Source organism: Bombina bombina, chromosome 2 (genome assembly GCF_027579735.1).
Source record: "Bombina bombina isolate aBomBom1 chromosome 2, aBomBom1.pri, whole genome shotgun sequence".
NCBI classification, from domain to species: domain Eukaryota; kingdom Metazoa; phylum Chordata; class Amphibia; order Anura; family Bombinatoridae; genus Bombina; species Bombina bombina.
In genome coordinates this window covers 712,742,031-712,758,628 of record NC_069500.1, presented here as the reverse complement: position 1 = coordinate 712,758,628, position 16,598 = coordinate 712,742,031, and the positions used below count along the sequence as shown (strand labels likewise).

The window sequence follows — 16,598 nt, the reverse complement described above, 5'->3', positions numbered from 1 at the left end:
GGAGGTTCATATGCTAATTACTTAGACCTTGAAGGCCACCTCTGCATTTGAGAGTTTTTCACCACTAGAGGGCGTTAGTTCATGTGTTTCATATAGATAACATTGAGCTCATGCACGTGAATTTACCGAGGAGTGAGCACTGATTGGCTAAAATGCAAGTCTGTCAAAAGAACTGAAATAAGGGGGAAGTTTGCAAAGGCTTAGATACAAGGTTATCACCTAGGTAAAACATGTATTATAACTCTGTTGGTTATGCAAAACTAAGGAATGGGTATTTAAAGGATTATCTTTTAAAACAACAAAAATTCTGGTGTTGACTGTCCCTTTAATTTACTTTTAGCTTTTATAACCCTAGGGGTGGTACTAATTTTTCTCTTCTGATTTGCAAGTTTTTTAGGATCCACCTCTGAGAACTATACATATAAATATATTTTATCCAGTACTTTTGGTCTATCATTTAGTTATTTAAAAAATAATAATATACATCATTTTAATTTTTCTTTTAAAGAGACATGAAACCCAATGTTTCTTTCACGATTCCGATAGAGAATATAATTTTAAAGAACATTACAATTTACTTCTATTACTTAATTTGCTTCATTCTTCAGATATCCTTTGTTGAAGAAATAGCAATGCACATAGTTGAGACAATCACACGAGGCATCCATGTGCAGCCACCAATCAGATGCTACTGAGCCTATTTAGATATGCTTTTCAACAAAGGATATCAAGTGATGGAAGCAAATAGAAAGTTTCATGTCCCTTTAAAGAACATTTTTAAATATTTCCATTGATTTATGGTTATAATATGTATAATTTTGTATGTAAATTTGTATTATGTAGACAACTATTTTAATTTCCATTTATGAGAATATATATATATATATATATATATATATATATATATATATATATATATATATATATATATATATATATATATATATATATATATATATATATAATTTGTGATGCACTCGCCAGGATTTCCAAAGTTACCGAAGGTACATAAAATCATGCCTTAGAGATTCTTTTAACAAGCACTGGGACATCGTGAAGAGTGATCCAGCATTGTCTTTCAAGAATATGGTACCACCACGCATGGGCTTTCAAAGAGCCACATCACTAAGGGACATGCTGGTAAAGATGGACCCCCGTCCTTGCTATCAGAAGAAGTCCTGGTTGGAAAAAACGAAACCAGGTTGTTTCAGATGCTTTGGTTGCACGACCTGCAGCGTCTTACAGACAGGACCTTACTTCACTCATCCTACCAAGAAGATGAAGTATAAACATAGATATCGCCTGACGTGCACAACCACATACATTGTATACCTACTCCACTGTACCCGTGGCCTGTTTTACGTTGGGAAAACGACTGATGATTTGAGGACACGAATGGCCAACCACAGATCGTCTATACCAGTGTTTTTCAACCAGTGTGCCGTGGCACACTAGTGTGCCGTGAGAGATCCTCAGGTGTGCCATGGCAGACTGACAACAGTGAGGGGGTGTCCCTCTTTCAAATTTTGAAATATTGGGAGGTATGTGACAGACTCATCAGGCATCATTTACAACCATGTTGTAAATTTTTGGATGGTGGTGTGCCGCAGGATTTTTTTAATGTAAAAAAGTGTGCCACAGCAAAAAAAAGGTTGCAAATCACTGGTCTATACGTATGGCCATTCTAAAGGGAACATCAGACCAACCAGTGGCAAGATACTTTGTCCAAAAAGGACATACAGTGATTGATTTAAAATACACTATCATCGACCACATACCACCTTTATCTAGAGGTGGGGACAGAGGGAAAATTCTTCTGCAAAGAGAGAGAAGCTAGGTGGACCCACAGATTGGACACCCTGGCCCCAAATGGCCTTAATGTTCATCTAGACTGGCATTGTTTTCTGTAAAGTTACATGGCAACTATGTCTTGATTAGCTTTTAGTTCTATGACCCTCCTTATACATGTATTTACACTTAGTATCTGTGTTTGTCTTTGTTCTCTGCTTATAATTTTTTATTTAAGCACACTTTTTTTTTTTTCTTTCCCCTTTTGATTTAAGTTTACTCTTGGTTCTCGTGTTAGTCCTTGTTACTAAGACACATACTTAGGAGCTTTGGCAACAATAGGCTGTATTGGCACACTTTAGGCGCTCATTCATGCTGCAGTACCTTTGATTGGCCATATCAAGCTTTACCCAGAAAAGGGGGCCGTTGTTGCTAGTTTTGGATGCTATGGCAATCACCCACAGGTTGTAAGCAGATTAAAGCATATATGGCTTATCAGGGACTGATATCACAGTTTCCCAAAAAGTTCTTTTCTGCTCCTCTAACCTATTATGAGCACTGTTATGTATTCATTTTTGCTATGTGGTTCTTTTATTAAGATAGGGCACTTGGTGTTCACTTTTAGTTAATATGTTTGTATGATTAGGTAGTCACATACACTGGGAGGGCAGTGTGGGTCTACGCCTGTTGATTGCTGATTGTGGGAGTGGCATCGCAGGTGTTGACCTGGAACTGTATAGGTTAGTTTAAAAGGCACGGTGGTAAGTAGGTTGTGTATTGGTATTTTGTATTGTCCGACGATGGGGGTAACACCCTGAAACGTTACATTAAAGGTAACTTTGGAAATCCTGGCGAGTGCATCCCCATTCTTTACTACTATCAATACCATGGAAACACCCTGGGTGGATGAAATGTTAACCGTGAGTGCTGGCCTGCCTGCTGTCATATCCATCTCTCTCTCTCTATACATATACATATAAAAATAAATACTATACATTATATTTTTTCATATCTTTATAACCTTAGTATTCTTGGTAGATACCAATAACTTTTAAAACACTTTTTTTGAAAAGAGGGAGAAAGCTACCAATGGCACTACTTATTGAAAATATTAGTTATACCCCTATATTCTCTAGTACAAAGTGTGAACTCAGTCACATTAAGGATGAGATAAAAGAGGTTAGGTGCTATGTAGTGAAAGAATTTATGAACTAACAAGATAAGCTGAGCCAGCCATATCTTGATAAAGACTACATATATAGCACTCTGGGAGTTTACATAACTATATTGTATTACAAATTAAGATCACATTTGCATAGTCAAAACAGAGGATGTGCAATAAAGTTTGCGGATGGCAACTATAATAAAGTTAAAAATTTACTTTTATTAGAAGCATAATTAAAAATGGAAAAACACACACTTAAAAACACACTTAGGAGCCTAGAGGTTATTATAATCTCACTCAGATTATTTAATGCTGGGTATAGCAGACATGAATCCCCACTATTGTTATTATTGTATGGTATTAAAACAAACAATAAATAATACCATATTATATATTTTTTATCGTGTAGAGTGGGTTAATATTCAACTGCTAGTGTGTTTAGTAAATGTATTCCCCTTTAACGGGTAGGAGTTACTGTTAGGACTATAGCAATTTAGTCCCCAACAGGTTAAAATACCGTGTGTTTATATCAGCATAAGCTTGAATATACTGCTTGAATTTGACAGGATTAAGGCTTATATTAACCAAGTAACGATAGTCAACTTATTTACTCCCATTAAAGTTAAAAAATGGCGATATTATTGTTGGATGACTTATAACTTTGTCATCTTATTTCTGCAGCATGTGTTGTTCTTTTGATTTAACTTGGTTAACAAATAATAACGTTGTATTGTTGCAACTGATCTGCCTATGCCGAGTAGCGGTTATCACCTAATCTCATATATTCGTGTTTATGTATAAACGTGAAGTATCAGTCACAATAATGGTTTATAATGTAAGATTCCATACAGCCACCAATGAAGATAGTAAGGGTGTTGCTTCAAAAAGCTAAATTTCCTTATTATATGGTTTTAGCGGATGGCTTGTATCTATTATTGTCTTATTTTAACAGTATTTATCGTTATCTTAATTTCACTTTATTAAGAAATAATAGTGCTGTATTATAGCAGCTGTTCTGCTTATGCTAGATAAAGGTCGTCACAAAAACTCATATGTTCGTGTTTGTGTATAATTATACAGGATCAGTCTCTCCAGGTATTTGATTTATTGATATATGCTTGCTTTTCAGCCACTGTTAAGGTTAGCATGGGTATTGCTTCAAAAAGCCCAATAACTTTAGCTGGAGGTACGTTAATTAATTTGAGAGCTTGTGTCCTAAATTAGAACCAGACAAGAGCATTATTGTAGTAAGCTTGATTACCATTCAAAGGTGGCACATACGTAAGATTTTTAGCCTATATCCTTATCATATACTAAAATGCTATTGCAAATAAAGCTTGTCTTTTATTATATATATGACTGTTGACTTATCATTGGTCTGTGGTATAATCACCAATGGCTTGACTCAAAATAGAACACCGCCAATAGCGATCTGTGTGTCTAATAGTATTAAAAGATTTCATCGATAGCAGCATTGGCAACCTGCCCAATGTTACGTTAAACTGTCACGTACTATATATCCAACAGTTAGCACATCAGGGGATTGAGAGGATAAACTTCTGTTGTTAGACTCGAGCTTAGCTACCGTAGTGGATCTATATATATGTAAACAGTAGTGTTTACATTTTAATTTCGCAGCAGCAGTAACGTCACCCAATTTAGCGTTAACAATATCACCAGCTATTACTCGAGTTTAAGGGTGTGTATCATGAATACCGATTAACTAATTCCTCTGGGCATAGAACTCAGATTTAACAGGATATGAAGTTTAACCTATATTGTGCTCAATTATAGTACATAGTATCACCAATGAGGCAGTTATGCTTGGGTGGCATGTGCTATTTATGCTCTTTCTATATCTCTATTGATTTTAGATTATATATTAACTCTATGAATATGCATAAATTGCTTGTGCTTGAGCCGTGCATCATCTAAACAATCTTTTAAAGTTGTTATACTTGGTCTGTGAATGGCACATAAAATAGCATTGTAACTGTAAAAGTAAATTTAGTATTGACACCGGCTAAAGTATGTTCCGGTATCGCATATTCTCAACATGACAAAAATTACATAACACGATATTTCAGGCAGTATGTTAATTCTTACGTTATAATCCACCAATCATGTATATAAGAATAGTACGGATGAAAACCCGCTTACAATTACCAATACGATATTTTTAGCAGTGTATTAAGTCTTAGGAAAATATCCACCAATATTGTTTAGTAAACTAGTGAGGATGAAAGGCTGCTTATTTGCATATCAGTGTACATGTGCACCACTTAGAAACTAAAACAGTTCAAATATTGCCCCACGCTGATTGAGGTCAGGTGTTGGGATCTTACGATAATACTCCCAAGTGGTGCCCACTTCCCAGTCTTAAATTAAGTATTAAAGTAATATTAATTCATTAACCACTAAGGCTACCTAAGGCAAACTAAAAATACATGAGCTCATCACCAGTACCCTAACAGGTTTCACCTTGCGGCTTTTTCAAAGAGTCACTCTTTTTTTAAGTCTAAAGGACTGTAACAAACTCTTGTCAGATAACAAAATGCTTGCTCTGATTATGAGATCTAGAAATCCAGGCCCATTAAAATATGTCTAAAACATACTTTTTACTTTAATGCAGCAAATTATGCTTATAGATTCCTTCATTATTCAGTAAATATAAAAATGTCTTGATCCAGTGGCGGCTGGTGAAATATAAAGATGGGTGGGCGCTTGAAGAGAGAGAGAGACAGTGAGAGATGGGTGTGTATTATACTTGTTCTTCCAGTGTTTTGTTTTCTAAGATCACTTTACTGGAATCAACTCCGAGGTTGTAATAAATAAATAAAATACAGTATATAAATAAATATAAATACAGTATATATATATATATATATATATATATATATATATATATATATATATATATATATATATATATATATATATATATATATATATATATATATATCACATACATACACACACTGATTTCGAAGTGCCATCCTTTAGGAATTATATATTATACATCAGCAGTATAAGCATGGAGCAGCAGCCCCTCCAAATAAGCATATAGACCCCAGCAGTACAGTAGAGCAGGTTCCTAGGCAGAGTGACACTGTGGGAACGTACAGCAGACATCAGCGAGGCTGTACATGAACCTGTCCTCATGCACACACAGTAAGGGCAACAAACAAAGCAACACCAGCTCCTTAGAGACACTGCAGAAAAAAAATTCACTAAAAAAAATTCTCATTGCAGAAAATGAAAAAAAGTTCTGCCTCTGGGAATACTTACCGAAGACACCCATCCACATACAGTAGACAGCCAAACCAGTACTGAAAACTATCAGCAGAGGTAATGGTATAAGAGTATATTGTCGATCTGAAAAGGGAGGTAGGAGATAAATCCCTACAACCGATAGCAGAGAACCCTTGAAAAGATTTCCCATGAGTGAAACCATAAAAATTCAACAGGCAGTACTCTCTTCACGTCCCTCTGACAAACACTGTACTCTGAGAGGAATTGGGCTTCAGAATGTTTAGAAGCGCTTGTCATAGAAAAAAACATAAAAATCACGCACAAACTTACTTCACCACCTCCATAGGAGGCAAAGTTTGTAAAAACTGAAGTATGTGTGTGGTGGGAGGTGTATTTATAGGCATTTTGAGGTTTGGGAAACTTTGCCCCTCCTGGTAGGAATGTATAGCCAATACGTCACTAGCTCATGGACTCTTGCCATTTACATGAAAGAAATTATTTTATCTGCCTTAATCCTGAAAGAAAATATTTGTGTTTCATATCCCTTTAAGTATTGGCTATAGAAAAGCTGTGTAAACATAGCCAACAAAAGAAATTACACTCACAGTGGGGGTAGGAAAGATAAGTAATGTTAAATTTACATTTCTCTCTCTAAGTATTGGGCTTTTGTATACAGAAAAAGATAATATATTGAAGCATGTGTATACAGAAAGAGATTCATTGTCATTGAGTCATTGGAAACACAAAGGAAAACATTTTTACTGTACACTGTCCCTTTAAGCGTACAACAAGTTCATGTACATACCTGACTGTTTATTTAGAAGAGTGTCATAGTAAGCAAAGAATGCTCTGAATTCATCTGGTCGACGTGCCAACGCTTTAAAAATATTTGGCAAAAATCCACCCTAAAATGAATAAGGGAAAAAGCTTGAAAAAGAAAAATCAAGTGTCCAAAACAATTCTAAACGACTCTGCAGCATGTAGTAGCATTTGAGTTCTGTGGAATGAATTGCAGGTTTCTTACAAGGGGAGTGGGAAAAAATGACCAATATTACAGTTAAATGACAGAAAATGCATAGAATGTAAATATTTTATTTTCAATTCAATTTTGAGTTTAACATTCCTTTAAAGGACTCCATACACAAAATAGTTGTCCATTACATATATAAACCAGATGAATCTTGTATGTTAACAGGACATGGAAATCATTCTATTCCACATGCTACCTGAGAAGTTAGTATTAAAGTAAACACAAATCTTTCATTAAAGGGACACTGTACCCAAATTTTTTCTTTCGGAATTCAGATTGAGCATGACATTTTAAGCAACTTTCTAATTTACTCCTTTTATCAAATTTTCTTCATTCTCTTGGTATCTTTATTTGAAATGCAAAAATGTAAGTTTAGAAGCCGGCCCATTTTTGGTGAACAACCTGGGTTGTCCTTGCTGATTGGTGGATAAATTCATTCACCATTAAAAAAGTGCTGTCCAGAGTTCTGATCCAAGAAAAAAGCTTAGATGCCTTCTTTTTCAAATAAAGATAGCAAGAGAACGAAGAAAAATTGATAATAGGAGTAAATTAGAAAGTTGCTTAAAATTGCATGTTCTTTCTGAATTACAAAAGAAAAATTTTGGGTACAGTGTCCCTTTAAATAATATCACAAATAAATTCAGTAAACTTACAGCAAGCAGTCACTTTTTTTTGTCCAATCCATTTTTGATGTCTAGAAAATTAGATTATTTGCCGTTATTCATACACTATTTCTGCTCCAGTGTTATCACTATAGTGAATTTCTGATGAGTTCATTGCATGGGCCCAGTGGAAGCTGACCATAGAGATGGCTTTGAATAACTCATGGTCAACACACATGCTGCTATTAGATGATAGCTTTACTGGCAATGTAGATTACAGTTACAAGGTGACTAACTTTATTTTATTATTAGGTCTTGACTATCATAATCACTTTAAAATGAGGCATTTAACTAATATCACTCTGTAAAGTCACAAGGAATGAAAAGTGCTTTCCATGTCCCATTAATAAGATGCAAGCCAACATGCAGCAGAACCTCTCCACTGCGTATGTTAAATCATTGCATTAAATGGGGATAAACCGGGATTGATGTACAATTCTGTAAAAAATGGTTGATTCTATATATTCACTGAATTCTTGCTCCTTTAACACACTGCTAAAGCTGATCCATGAGCAAACACAGGTGATGCAGATAGATAGGCAACACGCAAGCAGCTGATTGCCATCCACAGTCATTACACAACCAGCTCAGGGGTAAATGAAAGGGGCTTGCTTCAAAATAAAGTAAAACACTGAAGCAAGAATTTCTTGTAAGGTAAACATTACAAATCTGCTAAAAACAAACAAAAAAAAAACCACATGCTGAGGCTGAATAACTCAATTTTATTTTACACCTCCTTGTCTCTAAAATTGACATGGGGACAATATGGCCATCTGGTGCATATGTAATATATATATATATATATATATATATATATATATATATATATATATATATATATATATATATATATATATATATATATAATAGAAATGGCTGCAGCACTCCAAGTTGTTTTTTATAACATTTTTATTACAAGCAGTGAAATACAGGCGACGTTTCGGGCCTCTGCCCTTTCTCAAGCCAAGACTTGGCTTGAGAAAGGGCAGAGGCCCGAAACGTCGCCTGTATTTCACTGCTTGTAATAAAAATGTTATAAAAAACAACTTGGAGTGCTGCAGCCATTTCTATTTTACATATTAATACCTGTCAAGGTGAGACAGCGGCTGCTTGCACCCTTATCGAGGACAGAATTGGTGCTGGACGTTAACTTGTTTATATATATATATATACATACACACACATATATACACACACATACATAATTTAATATAAGGAAGGCAACATAGCATTTTGATTTTACAACAGAGATATTCTGATTGAACTGGCAATTAAAAAAAATGACTGTTAATGCACAAAATCAATATGGAAGAGGACTTGTGTCTGTCTGGTTCTGTGGTAGGGTTGCCACTTCAGCCATGATTTCCTGGACACTTATGAGTTACACATGCTGCAGGGGGTGCAGAGGACCTAAACAGCACAGAAATAGTGACCCTAGAAATCAGTATTCATGTTCCTTTCTGCATACCCTGAAACATGTGTAACTCATAATTGTCCAGGAAACCATGGCCGAGGTGACAACCCTAATCTGTGGACAGACAAAAATGAACCCGACAGGCCAGGGCAAATATTGCTTCTAGTGTGAACCATAGCACTGGTGTATATAAAACAGATTTGTTTTACCAGCCCTGCAAGCAAAAACATAAATAAATCCAATTCTAGTGTGGCCCATCAGGTGAAAACTTTGGACACCCCTTGTTTATACACCAAGGACAACAGGTGAAAAGAAAGTTTCACTTTCTATGTATTATCTTTTAATAATGTTCCACTTTTCATTGGCAATAGATAATTCACACATAATCTTACAAACATACGCTTTACAGCAGATAAATGTAAAAACTATAGAGGGATTAATATGCGACCAGATACCTTTCCTTCAACCTCTTCCATTAGTTCCACTATATCATATGGCAAATCCTTTTTATAAGGGATAGAATAACGGCTGATCGGCCTTTCAGAGTCTTCAGATTGGGTGCTGTAACCAAAGCTTTGTCCTGTTACGCCCTGGGAAAATTTCTGCATCCCACTGGACAAATTTGGAGATAAGAACTAAAACGGACAAAAACAAAAAAAAAAAAAAACACATTACTATTCAGTTCTAGTGTGTAATGGCAATAATGTGTTCCCACAAATAACCGACAGTGTGTTCATGTAGTCTCAACAAAACTGTGCTCTTACAATCAACAAGGGATACATAACTTACAGTAGCTTGTGTGTGCGAGACAGTAAAGTCAAATTTATAAGGATACTAACCCCCAAGTTTTTCTATTATGATTCAGATAGAGCATGCAATTTTAAGCAACATTCTAATTTACTCCTATTATCAATAATTTCTCTTCATTCTCTTTGTATCTTTATTTGGAAAAGCAAAAATGTAAGTTTAGGAGCTGGACCATTTTTGGTTCAGAACCTGGGTGGTGCTTGCTGATTGGCGGCTACATTTAGTCACCAAACAAGCAGCACTACCCAGGTTCTGAACCAAAAATTGACTGGCTCCTAAGCTTAGAATCCTGTTTTTTAAATAAAGATGCAAGAGAACGAAGAAAAATTGATAATAGGCGTAAATTAGAATGTTGCTTAAAATTGCCTGTTCTATCTGAATCATGGAAAAAAAATGGGTTTAGTATCCCTTCAAGCTTTTTTTGGGGCAGATAGAACTAGAAGAGTTTCCACTTTACTTATATTATCATATTTGCTTCACTATCTTGGCATCCTTTGCTGAAGAGTGGGCTCAGGAGCAGCAATACACTACTGGTTGCTAACTTAAAGGGACATGAAACCCAAATTTTTTCTTTCATGATTCGGATAGAGAATACAATTTTAAACAACTTTCTAATTTACTTCTATTATCTTATTTGTTTCATTCTCTTTGTATCATTTGTTGAAGAAGCGGCAATGCACTAATGGTTTCTAAATGAACTCATGGGTGAAATTATATATATAATATACCGTCCCTTGCAAAGGATATACCCTCCTAAGGTCGTCTGCCTGGGTGCAGCAATACAACAAATATCACCAATAAAGAAACTGCACTCTCAGGTCTTTTGTGAAGTGGAGAACAAAAAAGCCTCTTTTAATGTAACGTTTTCAAGGAGCAAGTCCCCGTCATCAGCATATATATATATATAATTCAGACACCAATTAACAACTAGAACCTAGGTTCTCTGCTGCTCCTGAGCTTGCCTCGATAAACTTTTCAGCAAAGGATAACGAGAGAAGGATGCAAATTAAATAATAGAAGTCAAGTGGAAAGTTGTTTAAAATTATATTCTCTATCTGAATCACAAAATATTTTTTTTGGGTTTCATGTCCCTTTAACATCTGGTGAGCCAATGACAAGAGACATATTCAGCCACAAATTGTCAACTAGCTCCCATTCAAAATAATAGAAGTAAATTGGAAAGTTGTTTAAAATGACATGCTGTATCTGTATCATGACAGTTTAATTTTGACTTTACTGTTGTGTTAGGTCGCATGAGGGAATGCTTTCCACTACGTAGTGCATGATATATGTAGTCTTATAAAATAGTTAACCCTTCTGCTGTCAGGGAGCTGAGATACGCTGCTTAGCATATGTAGCAACCTCATCTGACAGGCAGCAAGTCACGCTTGCATGTAACCCTGCCTGCAGTCAACCTTCCCTATAACTGCCCACCCCATCTGCCTTGTGCTTATGTCCCAGCCTTTTCAGCCTGTGCTGACCAAAAAAGGAACGTCGATGTCTCAAAAACTGACCTGCAGCAACCATATAAAAAAAAAAAGAAAAAAGTTGTATATTAAAATAGACTTAAAGTGAATGTCAATTTTGATGCTAAAGTAAAAATTCGATCAAAAACAGGGGCACTTTTATTCATCAAAATTTACATTTCACTCCTGTTATGAAAAAAAAACCAAACAAACAAACAAAAAAAAAAAACTAACTTACCTTTTAATCTTGACAGCAGCTCCAGCTTCCTCCACCCGTCGCAAGCCTCTTCCTGGGTCTAAAATGAGGAATCCGGTTTCCTCCAATCACGGCATTGAATTAGACACTGATTTCCCCCCCGGGGGGGTTAAACCGTGATTGAAGGATCATCATTTCTGACATCAGAAATGGCTTGCGACGACCGGAGGAAGCTGGAGCAGCTGTGAAGATTAAAAGGTAAGTTTTTTTCACAACACGAGTGAAATGTAAATTTTGATGAATTAAAGTGCCCCTGTTTTTAATCTAAGTTTTAAAAACCGGGCACTTTAGCATCAAAATTTACATTCAGTCCTTTGTAATAAAGGGACACTGAACCCAAGTTTTTTCTTTCGTGATTCAGAAAGAGCATGCAATTTTAAACAACTTTCTAATTTACTCCTATTATCAATTTTTCTTTGTTCTCTTGCTTTCTTTATTTGAAAAAGGAATCTAAGCTATTTTTTGGTTCAGAACCATGGAAAGCACTTGTTTATTGGTAGGTGAATGTACCCACAATCAGCAAGAACACCATAGTGTGTTCACCAAAAATAGGCCAGCATCTAAACTTACATTCTTGCATTTCAAATAAAGATACCAAAAGAATAAAAAGAATTTGATAATAGGAGTAAATTAGAAAGTTTCTTAAAATTGCATGCTCTGAATCATAAAAGAAAAAATTTGAGTTCAGTGACCCTTTAAGCCTAATGAAACAGCCATAAGTGGCTGAGAAACGCGTTGCTCTTATATTTTAACATTTTAGTAAAGTACGTTTTTTTTTATATAGATTTACCACTTGCTGCCGGATTATTATTATTACTTGTTCTTTGGATTATTGGGAGTTCCAGACTGACGGATATAAGTCTACTGGGTGACTACATTGATCCCAGTTCGCTCTGACTGCACCAAGGGAGGTGCTCTACTAAATGTGAGTGTAATACTTACCTTTATTATACATCCCCTGCCTATATAGACAATACTAGGCAATGTAGGCACCTTTTTGTATTCTGTATCATCTTCTGCAGAGTATTTAACATCCACCGGAGTACAGTCTATTGACCCCAGACCCCTCCTTCTGCGCCTTCAGGGGTGCCTCACCTAATGCGAGTGTATCTACTTAACCTAATACCTTCATTTGCATCCAACAATATTGGGCCATGTGGTGCTTCCGTGTTCTTATGCTGTCTGAAAATTTACATTCATTTTAACATGGTAAACATATGTTTTCAGTGCCAATGTACAGCAAGTATATTTCTCCTATGGACTAGTACATTTTTAAAATATTTTTCCATCCCTGTACATTAGATCAATGGCATTTTCCCCTAGTTGTTGGCTAGTATAAAACTGCATTTAGTAATCTGTCCTTTTCCAATATTTGGAAGGGGAAAAAAAAAATCTAAACTGAAATGCATATAAATTAATGCACACAAATGTGTTTAAATTTTGGATAGAAGCATTTTTAAAATGCACAGTATAAATATGTTTCACTTGTAGCTTTTACTGTGTACAGAGCGTATGTACATAGGGCTGTGCACATGCATTCAAATACCTTGTCTGAGCAGAATGTATATTACATCAGCGATGACACAATTGGATTCATCATTGACGAATAAACGGCACTGAGCACTGTTGAAATGAGGGTGCACAAGACGTAAGTGCATGTGCTCTGTGCACAGTAAAAACTTTCACTGAAACGGTCATACATTTTACTTGAAGTGTTTTTGGGAATACAAGTGTACTGGAAAAAATGTTCCTTTCAGAATTGAAATGCATTTATATGCTCCTCAATTTGTATGTCCTTTTTTAAAGCTGGGTGCACTAGTAACATTTTTTCCATTGATTGAGACGCTGTGTTCTCATCTCCCTCTATATGGTTCATGCAGATGCCTCTGTGGAGAGTTATGCCTCACTGGAGGGTTCTTTGTAATATCAAAAGTCAAAAGTGTCTGCATTGCACATCTAATGATAGGATACACTACTAGAATGTAATTTATTTTCTTTAGCACTTAAAATAGCCTCCTTACCAAAAAAAAAAAAAATGAAATCACCTTATCCAATGTACAGTATGCACTGAGCAGGAAAGAGGTAAACAGGAAAAAGCCACAGCAATAAAGCCTGAACAAGAGTGAGAAGAATTGTAACAAAGCTGTTCAGTTCGTTTCCCCAGACTCATACAGCATCAAACACGTGACACCAATAATAAACACACTACGAGGCATTTCATTAATTTAAATTAATTAAAACTCCGAGATAAAAAAACGGTAACGCCATAATACATTATAAGTTACACTATCAGATTGAATGTTACGACTCGAAACAATTTGGTTAATACAAAGGAAGGACTTTTACAAAAACTTGTCTGAATGCTAAGGGGTAGAACGCAGAGTTGCGCTACTTTGATACGAGCTTTGTGTTTATTCATCAGAGTGACCCTTTATACTCACAGTAGGGAAGCACAGTGTGCGAAACCTTAGCAGGCTGATTAAACCTCTCATGTTTACTGATAAGGTCACCTCTCAGTAACAGCAAACACTGAACAACTCTCCGCTAACCGTAACCTGAGCAGACTGTTTCCTAGTTCAGGGTCAAGGGGGAGACACACCTCTCATCTCGCTCCTCCCCAGCACATCACGCCCCGCTATACACAGTTATAACTGGCTGTGAGTCAAGTGAGTGTTATTCGTCCAAGCTCAGCTACTAATCAATTTAAATATCAGTAAGCTATGGGTAGTTTTACAGATGTGTATTGATTTGATATTCATTCACTTAGATAAATTGGGAAAAAAAGCTATTAACCTTTTTTTTTTTTTTTTAATAAATTGCACTTTGTTTTTATTTCTTTTCTGTCTAGCTTCACTGTGTATTTATGTGTGTGTGTATGTATATATATATATATATATATATATATATATATATATATATATATATATATATATATATATATATATATATATATATATACACACATATACACACACTCATGCATTTTTAATAAATTAGCACTCTGCCATTGTTAAAGGGACATAAAAAAACATATTTTATCTTTCAGATAGAGAATATAATTTTAATTCCTAAAAGGGACATGATTTAGAAAGAAGATGCCATTTTTTAAATTATTTTATTTATATGAAGAACATATCATACATTTTAGACATCAATTAAATGATAAGAAATACAGTGATTAAAGGGATATTCCAGCCAAAATTGGAAACCACATGGGTGCATTTTGGTAATGAATAGAAGCATTTTTGTAATATACATGCATTAGCAAAAATGCTTCTAATAAAAGCTATAGCTGTTTCAACAGCGTATTTAAGTATGCACCGTGCACCAGCATTTTAATCACAGCATTTGCTCAGAGAGCCTAAGGTGCTTGTACCATCTGGTAATGACTCAATTTGTTAATTGCTGACATGATACAAGCCCCATTGATGATCTGAGCAGCTGCAGTATTTAAAATGTGCAGGCAGTGACCATATCTAGCTATGCTTCACATGCACGTGCAGAGAAAAATGTTAACACTAAAACAGTGATAACTTTTACTAGAAGCATTTTTGCCAATACATGTATATTGCAAATATGTTTCTATTCAAAAATGTAATTCAGCTATGTGCTTTTAAATTTTGACTGGAATATCCCTTTAACAATCTGATTTACATTGATAATATCTTACAATAATGTTAATAATGTCTTACAATTTTAGTTTGATTCCAGGCTTTGTGTTTATACTCAACTATATATATATATCTTCAGTTTTTACATTTGTATATAAACAAAACAAGAAATACATTTAAAAAACCATGACCCAATAACTGGGGCCCCCTCCTCTCTGCTTTCCACAACACAACTCTAGTACTCCAATCATGTAATGGTGACACAAAATAAATAATGTGATTGGGTCTATGTAATCCTAGCTTATGTGTTATTTCAGTCCCCAGGGGGCCATCCAGCCGCAGTCAGAACATGCCATTTTAAACAACATTCCAATGTACTTCTATTATTTAATTTGCTTCATTCTTCAGATATCTTTTGTTGAAGAAATAGCGATGCACATGGGTGAGCCAATCACACGAGGCATCTATGTGCAGTCACTAATTAGCAGCTACTGAGCCTATTTAGATTATCTTTTCAGCAAAGGATAAGAAGAGAATGAAGCAAATTAGATAATAGAAGTAAAATGGAAATGTTTAAAATTCTAAATCACGAAGGAAAACATTTGGGTTTCATGTCCTTTTAAGTTGGCCATGCTACACATTGGCTACTTAGATCAGTGAATAAGCTAATTCCATACGTAACTCTCCTTACCGAAGGAAAGAAACAAACTAATATTTAAAAGACTTTTTAAGAATTGTATTCCTAGTAATAAAACACAGCAAATGTTACTAATAATCGAGCAGTTTAAATCTGTATAAAACATTTTTTATACAGAACATTCAAAATGTCAATAAACAATTGCGATGCAAATATGTATGATCTGTTTAAATGTTTGCATCACTGACTAGTGATGCAAAAATTTATGGGCCAGATTACGAGTGGAGCACAAACAATAAGGATTTTATCACAGGACTTTGCGCACGTCGGGCTTACCGCTGGTATTACAAGTTGAAAGTAAACGCGATCACTTGAGCTCAATTGTGATTTACGCTAGAATGATTACTGGAACTTCAGAGCTCTGGTTAACTGTTTTGCAAAATTAAAAAGTTGCACAAAACATCAAAAATACATTACAAAGTATAGTTACACTCATAATAACACTATCTA

General features: G+C 35.2%; 1 protein-coding gene across 2 annotated transcripts in view; it reads right to left on the bottom strand.

The window, feature by feature from the left end:
• Nucleotides 1-14,439, bottom strand: part of LOC128647961 (uncharacterized) — a 33,677-nt gene extending 19,238 nt beyond the window's left edge. The window contains exons 1-4 of one of the 2 annotated variants that reach the window (XM_053700640.1): nt 14,282-14,423; nt 12,834-13,022; nt 9,767-9,946; nt 7,011-7,110 (exon numbers count right to left, since the gene is read on the bottom strand). In XM_053700640.1, the coding sequence (XP_053556615.1) occupies nt 7,011-7,110; nt 9,767-9,919 (253 nt within the window). In that variant the 5' untranslated portion in view covers nt 9,920-9,946; nt 12,834-13,022; nt 14,282-14,423. Of the gene's footprint in view, nt 1-7,010; nt 7,111-9,766; nt 9,947-12,833; nt 13,023-14,281 lie in introns of both variants that reach the window. The other variant, XM_053700639.1, reaches the window with a different exon arrangement.
• Nucleotides 14,440-16,598: the final 2,159 nt, after the last annotated feature.